This window comes from Oncorhynchus tshawytscha, linkage group LG13 (assembly GCF_018296145.1).
Source record: "Oncorhynchus tshawytscha isolate Ot180627B linkage group LG13, Otsh_v2.0, whole genome shotgun sequence".
NCBI classification, from domain to species: domain Eukaryota; kingdom Metazoa; phylum Chordata; class Actinopteri; order Salmoniformes; family Salmonidae; genus Oncorhynchus; species Oncorhynchus tshawytscha.
Genome location: NC_056441.1, coordinates 43,448,438 through 43,462,307, shown reverse-complemented (window position 1 = coordinate 43,462,307; position 13,870 = coordinate 43,448,438). Strand labels below are relative to the sequence as shown.

General features: G+C 42.7%; 1 protein-coding gene across 2 annotated transcripts in view; it reads left to right on the top strand.

Moving 5' to 3' along the window:
* The window catches only part of LOC112266637 (sorting nexin-27), a 45,937-nt gene that overhangs the window by 19,236 nt on the left and 12,831 nt on the right, over nucleotides 1-13,870 (top strand). For both annotated transcript variants that reach the window (XM_024444300.2, XM_024444301.2), the window contains exons 3-7: nucleotides 3,337-3,529; nucleotides 8,889-8,953; nucleotides 9,042-9,146; nucleotides 12,788-12,866; nucleotides 13,184-13,347. In XM_024444300.2, the coding sequence (XP_024300068.1) occupies nucleotides 3,337-3,529; nucleotides 8,889-8,953; nucleotides 9,042-9,146; nucleotides 12,788-12,866; nucleotides 13,184-13,347 (606 nt within the window). The remainder of the gene's footprint in view (nucleotides 1-3,336; nucleotides 3,530-8,888; nucleotides 8,954-9,041; nucleotides 9,147-12,787; nucleotides 12,867-13,183; nucleotides 13,348-13,870) is intronic.

Sequence of the window (13,870 nt, the reverse complement as noted above, 5' to 3'; positions counted from 1 at the left end):
CCCTTGTGGGACCCCGTGTTGAGAGTCAGTGTGGAGGAGGTAATGTTGCCTACCTTCACCACCAGGGGGGCGGCCCGTTATCTAGCGTGTCCTGCATTGCATATAATCAATGCAAAGCATGGGGATGATTTAACAAAAGCTCATTTGCGAGAAAAATAAACAATCGTTGCACAACTTTACCTAACCATAAACACCAATGCCTTTCTTAAAATCAACACACATAAGTATATATTTTTAAACCTGCATATTTAGCTAAAAGAACTCCAGGTTAGCAGGCAATATTAACCAGGTGAAATTGTCACTTCTCTTGCGTTCATTGCACGCAGAGTCAGGGTACATGCAACAGTTTGGACCGCCTGGCTCATTGCAAACTTTTTTGCCAGAATTGTACGTAATTATGACAACATTGAAGGCTGTGCAATGTAACAGCAATATTTAGACTTATGGATGCCACCCGTTAGATGAAATTACGAACAGTTTCGTATTTCACTGAATTAATAAACGTTTTGTTTTCGAAATGATAGTTTCCGGATTCTACCATATTAACCTCTCTGGGATATGTGGGACGGTAGCGTCACACCTCGCCAACAGCAAGTGAAAGTGCGGGGCGCCAAATTCAAAACAAAAATCTCATGATTAAAATTCCTCAAGCATACAAGTATTTTACACCATTTCAAAGATAACATTCTCATTAATCCAGACAGTGTCAATTTCAATGATTTACAGCGAAAGCACCACAAACGATTGTTAGGTCAACACCAACTCACAGAAAAACACAGCCATTTTCCCAGCCAAAGAGAGGAGTCACAAAAAGCACAAATAGAGATCAAATTAATCACTAACCTTTGATCATCTTCATCAGATGACACTCATAGGACTTCATGTTACACAATACATGTATGTTTTGATCGATTAAGTGCATATTTATATCAAAAAATCTAATTTTACATTTGCTTGTTACGTTCAGCAGAGAGCCACATACTCTATTTACAGAAATACTCATTATAAATGTTGATGAAAATATACGTGTTATTCATGGAATTAGAGATATACTTCTCCTTAATGCAACCGCTGTGTCAGATTTAAAAAAAAAAAAAAAAAAATTACTGAAAAAGCAAACCATGCAATAATCTGAGTACAGCGTTCAGACAACAAAGCAGCTAAAAAGATATTGGGTAGTCAACATTGGTCATAAATAGCATTATAAATATTCACTTACCTTTGATCTTCATCAGAATGCACTCCCAGGAATCGCAGTTCCACAATAAATGTTTGTTTTGTTCGATAATGTCCATCATTTATGTCCAAATAACTTATTTTGTTAGGGCTTTTGGTAAACAAATCCAAAAGCGCATTCAGGTCCAGCCGAAAGACGGACGAGAAGTTCAAAAAGTTCCGTTACAGCCCGTAGAAACTTGTCAAACTAAGTATAGAATCAATCTTTAGGATGTTTTTATCATCAATCTTCAATAATGTTCCAACCGGAGAATTCCTATGTCTGTAGAAAAGCAATGGAACGAGAGCGAACTCTCTCATGCCCGCGCCAAAGAGCCTGTGGCACTCTGCCAGACACCTGACTCATTCCTCTCTCATTCGGTCCCACTTCACAGTAGAAGCCTGAAACAACGTTCTAAAGACTTGACATCCAGTGGAAGCCTTAGGAAGTGCAACATAACCAATGCATACTACAATAGGGGCTGAGTTAAACTACAAGACTCAGATTTCCCACTTCCTGGTTGGATTTTTCTCAGGTTTTCACCTGCCATATGAGTTCTGTTACACTCTCAGACATCATTCAAACAGTTGTAGAAACATCAGAGTTTTCTATCCAATACATGAAAAGAGCTGTTCAGCGACGTTCCCCATCCAATCTGACAGAGCTTGACAGGATCTTCAGAGAATGGGAGAAACTCCCCAAATACAGGTGTGACAAGCTTGTAGCATATATATGCATATATTAGCATCTGGGACAGAGTAGCAGTCAGTTTACTCTGGGAACCTTATTCATCCAAGCTACTCAATACTGCCCCCCTGCCACCAAGAAGTTAATGACCAAAGGCTCGTATTTCTGTGTGTTATTATGTTATAATTAAGCCTATGATTTGATATTTGATAGAGCAGTCTGACTGAGCGATGGTAGGCACCAGCAGGCTCGTAAGCATTCATTCAAACAGCACTTTTGTGCGTTTTTCCAGCAGCTCTTCGTTGTGCTTCAAGCATTGCTCTGTTTATGACTTCAAGCCTATCAACTCTCGAGATTAGGCTGGTGTAACCGATGTGAAATGGCTAGCTAGTTAGTGGGGTAAGCGCAAATAGCGTTTCAAACATCACACACTCTGAGACTGAGAGTAGTTGTTTCTCTTGCTCTGCATGGGTAACGCTGCTTCGAGGTTGGCTGTTGTCGATGTGTTCCTAGTTCGAGCCCAGGTAGGAGCGAGGAGCGGGAAGGAAGCTATACTGTTACACTGGCAATACTAAAGTGCCTATAAGAACATCCAAGAGTCAAAGGTATATGAAATACAAATGGTATAGAGAAATAGTCCTATAAATATTATAACTTCAACCTAAAACCTCTTACCTTGGAATATTGAAGTCTCATGTTAAAAGGAACCACCAGCTTTCATATATTCTCATGTTCTGAGCAAGGAACTTAAACGTTAGCTTTTTTACATGGCACATATTGCACTTTTACTTTCTTCTCCAACACTTTGTTTTTGCATTATTTAAACCACATTTATTTTAGGCTAAATGGATTTTTATTGATGTATTATATTAAGTTAAAATAAGTGTTCATTCAGTATTGTTGTAATTGTCATTATTATTGTCAGATTGTCAGATTAATCGGTGGCGGCTTTTTTTGGTCCTCCAATAATCAGTATAGGCGTTGAAAAATCATAATCGGTCGACCTCTAATTTGTATCTGCTCTCGTTGGATTTTATTACAATCTGAAAATGATGTGAAGCCACTCCTACTTTTTGAAGAATTGCATTATTGGCTTTAAAGGCATGAAAATAATGCTGCTTGAATACTTCGTATTTTGACGAATGTATTACGACATCAGGGAACTTTTGGCATACTAACTATATCCATACTATGACAAATAAGCATAATATATACTCAATTTACGACACAAATAGTATGATTAGTGTGGTTAGTATGAGTATTCGAACACTCATGTCGCTTCGGCAAAAAATGTAGGAGCATATGTAACCAAAATGGTCGCACTTAAGATTCCTGTGTACATGTCAAATCTTTTACAAGTGAATACAGTGCATAATTTCCCCAGTGTTCTGTCGTATGATGCCTTCCCGCTCACCTCGGTCTGTCCCTTACAGGTGTACAACGTGTACATGTCGGGCAGGCAGCTGTGCTCCAAGCGTTACCGAGAGTTTGCTATCCTGAACCAGAACCTGAAGAGGGAGTTTGCCAGCTACATCTTCCCCAAGATACCCGGGAAGTGGCCCTTCTCTCTGTCTGAGCAGCAGCTGGACGCACGCCGCAGGGGCCTGGAGGAGTATCTGGAAAGAGGTGAGGTGTTTGAGGAGAATAAGGGAGCAAAGGTAGGAAGGAGGTATTGTAGAGAATTGAGGAGAGGTAAATAAGGAAAACACTCTAGGTTCAGGATGGCAACTTAATTCCATTCAATAATGTGTAACGCTGAATTGCGGATAGTGCCTATAGATCCAGCACCACAGGCATCATATTACGCAGATGTATATTTCACATATATACTGAGAAAACCAAACATTAAGGACACCTTCCTAATATTGAGTTGCACCCCCCAATTTTGCCCTCAGAACAGAAGGCCAGCATCCCGGAGTCGCCTCTTCACTGTTGACGTTGAGACTGGTGTTTTGCGGGTACTATTTAATGCAGCTGCCAGTTGAGGACTTGTGAGGTGTCCGTTTCTCAAACGAGACACTCAAATGTACTTGTCCTCTTGCAGCGGGGCCTCCCACTCCTATTTCTATTCTAGTTAGAGCCAGTTTGCACTGTTCTGTGAAGGGACTAGTATACAGCGTTGCAAAAGATCTTCAGTTTCTTGGCAATTTCTCACATGGAATAGCCTTCATTTCTCAGAACTAGAATAGACTGATGAGTTTCAGAAGAAAGTTATTTGTTTCTGGCCATTTTGAGCCTGTAATCGAACCCACAAATGCTGATGACCCAGGTACTCAACTAGTCTAAAGAAAGCCAGTTTTATTGCTTCTTTAATCTTAGAACCACCCATCCCGGATCCGGGAGAATTATCATCAACAACGCTGAATAGCATAGCGCCACAGTCAAATAATATTACTAGAGAATATTCATGAAATCACAAGTGCAATATAGGAAAACACAGCTTTTGTTAATCCACCTGTCGTCTCAGATTTTTTAAATTATGCTTTACAGCGAAAGCAATACAAGCGTTTGTGTAAGTTTATCGATTGCTCGACAAAACAATAAGTACACCTAGCATCAGGTAACTTGGTCACGAAAATCAGAAAAGCAATCAAATTAATCGTTTTACTTTTGATCTTCGGTTGTTTTCACTCACGAGACTCCCAGCTAGACAACAAATGTTCCTTTTGTTCCATAAAGATATTTTTTATATCCAAATACCTCCGTTAGTTTGGTGCGTTATGCCCAGGAGTCCACCGGAAAGAGCGGTCACGACAACGCAGACAAAAATTCCAAATTATATCTATAAAGTCCACAGAAAAATTTCAAGTGTTTTTTTATAATTCATCTTCATGGTGTTTTTCAAATATCTATTCGATAATATATCAACCGGGACAGTTGGCTTTTCAATAGGACCGGGAGTAACAATGGCCGCCTCTCTCTTTTGCTAATTGAATTGCAAAAGGGTTTTCTAATGATCAATTAGCCTTTTAAAATTATAAACTTGGATTAGCTAACACATCGTGCCATTGGAACACAGGAGTGATGGTTGCTGATAATGGGCCTCTGTACGGCTACGCAGATATTCCATTAAAAACCAGCCGTTTCCAGCTACAATAGTCATTTATAACGTTAACAATGTCTACACTGTATTTCTGATTAATTTGATGTTATTTTAATGGACAAAAAATGTGTTTTTCTTTCAAAAACAAGGACATTTCTAAGTGACTCCAAACATTTGAACGGTAGTGTACATGTAGAAAAAGGTAAAGTTACAATGCATGACTAATAAACAGAGTAGCAGCAGCATGACAATGTGGGGTGGGGACAATGCAAGTAGTCCGGGTAGCAATTTGATTAACTTTTCAAGAGTCTTATGGCTTGGTGGTAGAAGCTGTTAAGAAGCCTTTTTGACCTAGACTTGGTGCTCCGGTGCCGTGCGGTAGCAGAGAGGAACGGTCTATGAATAGGGTGGCTGGAGTCCTTGGCAATTTTTGGGTCCTTCCTCTGACACCGCCTGGCATAAAGGTTCCTGGATGGCAGGAAGCCTGGCCCCTGGATGGCAGGAAGCCTGGCCCCGGTGATGTACTGGGCAGGACACAATACCCTCTGTAACTGCGGTCGGAGGCCGTGCAGTTGCTGTACCAGGCGGTGATGTATAACTTTTTGAGGATCTGAGGACCCATGCCAAATCTTTTCAGTCTCCTGGGGTGGAATAGGTGTTGTCGTGCCCTCTTCATGACTGTCTTGGTGTGTTTGGACCATGATAGTTTGTTGGCTATGTGGACACCAAGGAACTTGAAGTTCTCAGCCTGCTCCACTACAGCCCTGTCGATGAGAATTGGGGGTGTGCTCGGTCCTACTTTTTCTGTAATCCACAATCATCTTTTTTGTCTTGATCACGTTCAGGGAGAGGTTGTTATCCTGGCACCACACTGTCTCTGACCTCCCTATAGACTGTCTCATCGTTGTCAGTGATCAGGCCTACCACTGTTGTGTCATCGGCAAACTTGATGGTGTTGGTGTCGTGCTTGGCCATGCAGTCATGGGTGAACAGGGAGTACAGGAGGGGACTGAGCATGCACCCTGAGGGGCCCCTGGGTTGAGGACCAGCGTGGCAGATGTTGTTACATACCCTTACCACCTGGAGGTGGCCTGTCTGGAAGCCCAAGATCCAGTTGCAGAGGGAGGTGTTTAGTCTCAGGGTCCTTAGCTTAGTGATGAGCTTTGAGGGCACAATGGTGTTGAACGCTGAGCTGTAGTCAATGAATAGCATTCTCACGTAAGTGTTCCTTTTGTCCAGGTGGGAATGGGCAGTGTGGAGTGCAGTAGAGATTGCATCATCTGTGGATCTGTTGGGGCGGTATGCAAATTGGAGTGGGTCTAGGGTTTCTGCGATCATGGTGTTGATGTGAGCCATGACCAGCCTTTCAAAGCACTTCATGGCTACAGACGTGAGTGCTACGGGTCGGTAGTCATATAGTCAGGTTACCTTGGTGTTCTTGGACACAGGGAATATGGTGGTCTGCTTGAAACGTTGGTATTACTGACTCGGTCATGGACAGGTTGACAATGTCAGTTAAGACACACTGAGCGCACGTCCTGGTAATCTGTCTGACCCTACGGCCTTGTGAATGTTTACCTGTTTACATTTACATTTACACTTTGAATGGTACACATACACAATCTATGTCTTAATTGTCTCAAGGTTTATTAATCCTTCTTTAACCTGTATCCTCCCCTTCATCTGCACTGATTTGAAATGGATTTAACATGTGACATCAATAAGGGATCATAGCTTTCACCTGGTCGGTCTTTGTCATGGAAAGAGCAGGTGTTCTTAATGTTTTGTATATTTGGTGGATATTATTATTACTTTCTATTTAATTATGTGTTATTACACCCCTTCCATCTGTCAGTGCTGGAGATGAAAAGTCAGTTGAGGAGAGATTAGAAAACATTTAGCACATGTTATAATTTTTGGAATGCCTGTGTGAGTTCAAGTAGGGATACCTAGTCAGTTGTACGGCTGAATGCATTCAACTGAAATGTGTCTTCTGAATCAGAGGTGCGGGGGGCTGCCATAATCGACATCCATGTCTTCGGCGCCCGGGAAACAGTAGGTTAACTGCCTTGCTCAGGGGCAGAATGTCAGCTCGGGGATTCGATCCAGCAATCTTTCGGTTACTGGCCCAACGCTGTAACCACTAGGCTACCTGCCGAGTGTTTCGAGAAGTGAGAAACCAAGTATGCTGTAATGCAGTGTGTTGAACTTCGACATAGAGAGCTATCTCCTGCAGACGTATCGCTATCATTGCAATACTTGTTGAATGCCCTTGAATGTGTATGTACGTGTATGTACGTGTACAGTTGAAGTCGGGAGTTTACATAATACACTTAGGTTGGAGTCATTAAAACTTGTTTTTCAACCACTCCACAAATTTCTTGATAACAAACTAGAGTTTTGGCAAGTCGGTTAGGATATCTACTAAGTCATTTTTTTCAACAATTGTTTCCAGATTATTTCACTTATAATTCACTGTATCACAATTCCAGTGGATCAGAAGTTTACATGCACTAAGTTGACTGTACCTTTTAAACAGCTTGGAAAATTCCAGAAAATGATGTCATGGCTTTAGAAGCTTCTGATAGGCTAATTGACATCATTTGAGTTAATTGGAGGTGCACCTGTGGATGTATTTCAAGGCCTACCTTCAAACTCAGTGCCTCTTTGCTTGACATCATGGGAAAATCAAAAGAAATCAGCCAAGATCTCAGAAAAAAAATTGTAGACCTCCACAAGTCTGGTTCATCCTTGGGAGCAATTTCCAAATGCATGAAGGTACCACGTTCATCTGTACAAACAATAGTATGCAAGTATAAATACCATGGGACCACGCAGCCGTCATACCACTCAGGGGGGAGACGCATTCTGTCTCCTAGAGATTAATGTACTTTGGTGTGAAAAGTGAAAATCAATCCCAGAACAACAGCAAAGGACCTTGTGAAGATGCTGGAGGAAACGGCTACAAAAGTATGTATATCCACAGTACAACGAGTCCTATATCGACATAACCTGAAAGGCCGCTCAGCAAGGAAGAAGCCACTGCTCCAAAACCGCTATCAAAAAGCCAGACTACGGTTTGCAACTGCCAATGGAGACAAAGATTGTACTTTTTGGAGAAATGTCCTCTGGTCTGATGAAACAAAAATGGAACTGTTTGGCCATAATGACCATTGTTATGTTTGGAGGAAAAAGGGAGAGGCTTGCAATCCGAGGAACAACATCCAAATGTGAATCACAGGTGGGCAGCATCATGCTGTGGGGGGGACTTTGCTGCAGGAGGGACTGGTGCACTTCACAAAATAGATGACATTATGAGAAGGGGAAATTATGTGGATATATTGAAGCAACATCTCAAGACATCACTCAAGAAGTTCAAGCTTGGTCGCAAATGGGTCTTCCAAATGGACAATGACCCCAAGCATACTTCCAAAGTTGTGGCAAAATGGCTTAAGGACAACTAAGTCAAGGTATTGGAGTGGCCATCACAAAGCCCTGACCTCAACCCTATAGAACATTTGTGGGCAGAACTGAACCAGCTCTGTCAGGAGGAATGGGCCAAAATTCACCCAACTTATTGGGGGAAGGCTACCTAAAATGTTTGACCCAAGTTAAACAATTTTAAGGCATGGCTACCAAATACTAATCGAGTGTATGTAAACTTATGACCCACTGGGAATGTGATGAAAGAAATACAAGCTGAAAGAAATCATTCTCTCTACTATTTTTCTGACATTTCACATTCTTAAAATAAAGTGGTGATCCTAACTGACCTAAGACAGGAACTTTTTACTAGGATTAAATGTCAGGAACTGTGAAACTGAGTTTAAACGTATTTGGCTAAGGTGTATGTAAACTTCCGACTTCAACTGTATGTGTATGTTCAAAGTGTACATGTGAATGCAATATGTTAAGATGACATTTTGCTCTCTTCTTCTGTAGTTTGTTCTGTGCGGGTGATTGGGGAGAGTGACATCATGCAGGAATTCCTGTCTGAATCAGATGAGGTACGTTTGTGCAGGCAGGTTCCGTAGCTGTGTGTGACACACACACACACACACACTGATGCTCACCCTTTCTTTCTCTGTTTGTCAGAATTACAATGGTGTGTCAGACGTGGAGTTGCGGATAGCCCTGCCAGACAAGACCACCATCTCGGTCAGGGTGCGCAAGAACAGCACGACTGACCAAGTCTACCAGGTATAACAAAAAATACCTATTGTAAAATTGACTGTCTGTAAAATGTGTATACGATGTATAAATTGAATGTAAAAGCCGAAGTGTTTATTAGTTTAATCCATTTGGGGGATCGGTGGTAGGGTTTGCGGGGAATAATAAAGGTTTATTCTTTATAAAGTATGTATGTCTATAGATGTATGTGTATGTATAAAATGTATTTATATAGCCCTTCTTACATCAGCTGATATCTCAAAGTGCTGTATAGAAACCCAGCCTAAAACCCCAAACAGCAAGCAATGCAGGTGTAGAAGCACGGTGGCTAAGAAAAACTCCCTAGGAAGAAACCTAGAGAGGAACCAGGCAATGAGGGGTGGCCAGTCCTCTTCTGGCTGTGCCGGGTGGAGATTATAACAGAACATGGCCAAGATGTTCAAATGTTCATAAATGACCAGCATGGTCAAATAATAATAATCACAGTAGTTGTCAAGGGTGCAGCAAGTCAGCACCTCAGGAGTAAATCATTAACAGTATCTCTACCGCTCCTGCTGTCTCTAGAGAGTTGAAAACAGCAGGTCTGGGACAGGTAGCACATTCAGTGAACAGGTCAGGATTCCATAGCCGCAGGCAGAACAGTTGAAACAGGAGCAGCAGCACGGCCAGGTGGACTGGGGACAGCAAGGAGTCATCATGCCAGGTAGTCCTAAGGCATGGTCCTAGGGCTCAGGTCCTCCTCTGAGAGAGAGAATTAGAGAGAGCATACTTAAATTCACACAGGACACCGGATAAGACAGGAGAAGTACTCCAGATATAACAAACTGACCCTAGCCCCCCAGCACAAACTACTGCATCATAAATACTGGGGGCTGAGACAGGAGGGGTCAGGAGACACTGTGGCCTCTTCCGACGATACCCCCGGACAGAGCCAAACAGGAAGGATATAACCCCACCCACTTTGCAAAAGCACAGCCCCCACACCACTAGAGGGATATCTTCAACCACCAACTTACCATCCTGAGACAAGGCCAAGTATAGCCCACAAAGATCTCCACCACGGCACAACCCAAGGGGGGGCACCAACCCAGACAGGAAGATCACATCAGTGACTCAACCCACTCAAGTGACGCACCCTTCCTAGGAACGGCATGGAAGAGCACCAGTAAGCCAGTGACTCAGCCCCTGTAATAGGGTTAGAGGCAGAGAATCCCAGTGGAGAGAGGGGAACCGGCCAGGCAGAGACAGCAAGGGCGGTTCTTTGCTCCAGTGCCTTTCCGTTCACCTTCACACTCCTGGGCCAGACTACACTCAGTCATATGACCCACTGAAGAGATGAGTCTTCAGTAAAGACTTAAAGGGTGAGACCAAGACTGCGTCTCTCACATGGGTAGGCAGACCATTCCATAAAAATGGAGCTCTATAGGAGAAAGCCCTGCCTCCAGCTGTTTGCTTAGAAATTCTAGGGACAATTAGGAGGCCTGCGTCTTGTGACCGTAACGTACATGTAGGCATGTACGGCAGGACCAAATCGGAAAGATGGGTAGGAGCAAGCCCATGTAATGCTTTGTAGGTTAGCAGTAAAACCTTGAAATCAGCCCTTGCCTTAACAGGAAGCCAGTGTAGGGAGGCTAGCACTGGAGTAATATGATCACATTTTTTGGTTCTAGTCAGGATTCTAGCAGCCGTATTTAGCACTAACTGAAGTTTATTCAGTGCTTTATCCGGGTAGCTGGAAAGTAGAGCACTGCAGTAGTCCAACCTAGAAGCAACAAAAGCATGGAGCAACCTTTCTGCATCATTTTTGGACCAAGTTTCTGATTTTTGCAATGTTACGTAGATGGAAAAAAGCTGTATATATGTATACATGCGTGTATGGATATATATATTTACCCAAGAAATAGTGACTGGAAATGATAGACAATTACTTTAATGGAAGCAACATTCTTTCTGCAATATTAAGCTGATCCACCTCTTTAATAAAACATATATATTTTTTAAAGTCTACCAGGTATAGAGCAGTGCCGTGTTCCTCACTTCTAGTCCTAGAGGCAGGGCTCTAAAGTGTGACGGCACAAAGCACGAATAAGGCAGAGAGGGAGATGATTTGGCAGCCCCAGATAGGACTGGGCTATGGTGTGTGCATTTTCCACCTCTCAAAACATGGTGCTAATAAAATTAACAAAGCACTCGCTAGTTTAGCTAGCTAGCTAGCTACTGTAATGAATAGCTACAGTGCCTTCAGAAAGTGTTCATACCCCTTGACTTATTTTGACACATTTTGTTACAGCTTGAATTCAATATTGATTAAATTGATTTCTCACCCATCTACACACAATAGTCCATAATGACATGGTGAAAACATTAGATTTTTTGGGGCCAAATGAAATACAGCAATATCTCATTTACGTAATTCACACCCGAGTCAATACTTTGTAGATGTGTCGTTGGAGGCGATCCCAGCTTTGAGTCGTCTTGGGTATGTCTATCAGCTTTGTACAGATTTTCTCAAGCTCTGTTACGTTAGATGGGGAGCAGCAGTGAACAGCAGAGTCTTCAACAGATTTTCAATGGGATTCAAGTCTGGAGTGCACTCTGAAGCATGTTCTCATCAAGGATTTTCCAGTATTTGGCTCCATTCGTTGTTCCTCTATCCTTACCAGTCTCCCAGTCCCTGCTGCTGAATAGCATTCCCATAGCATGATGCTGCCACCACCATTCTTCACAGTAGGGATGGTGTTAGACAGGTGATGAGCTGTGCCTGGTTTTCTCCAGACATAGCGCTTTGCATTCAGGCCGAGGAGTTACGTTTTTCTCATTAGACCAATTAATCTTTTGCCTTATGTTCTGAGTTTTTCACATCACTTTTTGCAAACTACAGGCGTGCTGTTATTTGCCTTTTTCTCAGGATGGCTTCCATCTGGCCACTCCCATAAAGCCCAGATTGGTGAAGTGCTGTAGAGACTGTTGTCCTTCTGGCATATTCTCCCATCTCAGCCAATGAACGCTGTAGTTCTGTCAGTGGTCATTGGGTTCTTGGTCACCTCCCTGACCAAGATCTTTCTTGCCTGGTTGCTCAGTCAGTACACCACTGAATACACCCTTGATTCAACCAATCAACTTCTATATTAACAATACATTTTATTTTAAGCGCTTTTCAAGACACCCAAAGCCACTTTATATGCACAAGAAAATCTGCAGGATAAATATAATAAAATCTCACATTAAAATAAGTGTACATAAAAGTACACTAAACATAAGGACAGACGAATAATGGAGATATTAATGAAATCATCATGGGGTGGCAGGGTAGCCTAGCGTTGGACTAGTAACCGGAAGGTTGCAAGTTCAAACCCCCGAGCTGACAAGGTACAAATCTGTCGTTCTGCCCCTGAACAGGCAGTTAACCCACTGTTCCTAGGCCGTCATTGAAAATAAGAATTTGTTCTTAACTGACTTGCCTAGTTAAATAAAGGTAAAATAAAAATCAAGACCCTGGTTAGTTGAATCATCTGGTGGGTCAACGCTGGGACAAAGTTTGCACTCATAGGACCCGAGTGTATAACACTAGATCAATATCAATGCATGCATAGCTCTTATGTGACTGAATGGTGCATGACTATCAATAACTTATGGGCCGCCACTGTACTTTCCCTCTCTCCATCCCCCAGGCTTTAGTGATGAAGGTTGGTATGGACAGCATCATGGCCAGCTACTTTGCCCTCTTTGAAGTCATCAACCACTCCTTTGGTAAGACCATTCATCTGTTTATTCATTAATTCCTCTGGAGTCCACAGCTAGTCCATGTACCGACCCCTTTCACCTTTACTCTTCTGATTACAGTTGCATCTCAGTAGTATAAAGTGGCTTCCTCTCCATGTCTCCTTCCCCTCAACTGCACTGATCTTCAAACACAGAGAAATTGAAATGAAAGTAGCCAGCAAAACATGTTTCCGCCACGCCGTCTCCTCACAGCCTACGTTTTTCCAGATCTGTGCTGATGACAGGAAGGTGAAACCTCTAGTCTATTGAGACGCGCTCTTAACCACCTCTCCCCATTTCCCTAGTGAGAAAACTGGCCCCCAACGAGTTCCCCCACAAGTTGTATGTGCAGAACTACACATCGGCCGTGCCGGGTACCTGTCTGGCCCTCCGGAAGTGGCTCTTCACCTCTCAGGAGGAGGAGCTGCTCAGGGACAAACCTCTGGCCGTTCACTACTGCTTCCACCAGGTAAGAGCTCTCTCTTGACTGTCGTTCCAACTATCGGTTGGAGGCTTAAAATACTTAACTTTCAAATCTGGCTGACAATTGTTGTAGTCCAGACCAATGCTCTGCCGTGCAGAAGAAATATGAGCCCGCTCAGAGAAGCATGAGATTGAACTTCATTCAACTTTCTAGAGTTTTCTCCTTTAGTTAACACTATCAACATTTTGCTCTACTGTTTGAGTGGCGCAGCGGTCTAAGTCGCTGCATCTCAGTGCAAGAAATGTCACTACAGTCCCTGGTTCGAATCTAGGCTGTATCACATCCGGCCGTGATTGGGAGTCCCATAGGGTGGCGCAAAATTGGGGAGGGCCGTCGTTGTACAGTTGAAGTTGGAAGTTTACATACACTTAGATTGGAGTCATTAAAACACGTTTTTCAACCACTCCACAAATTTCTTGTAAACAAACTATAGTCTTGGCAAGTCGGTTAGGACATCTACTTTGTGCATGACACAAGTAATTTTTCCAACCATTGTTTACAGACAGAT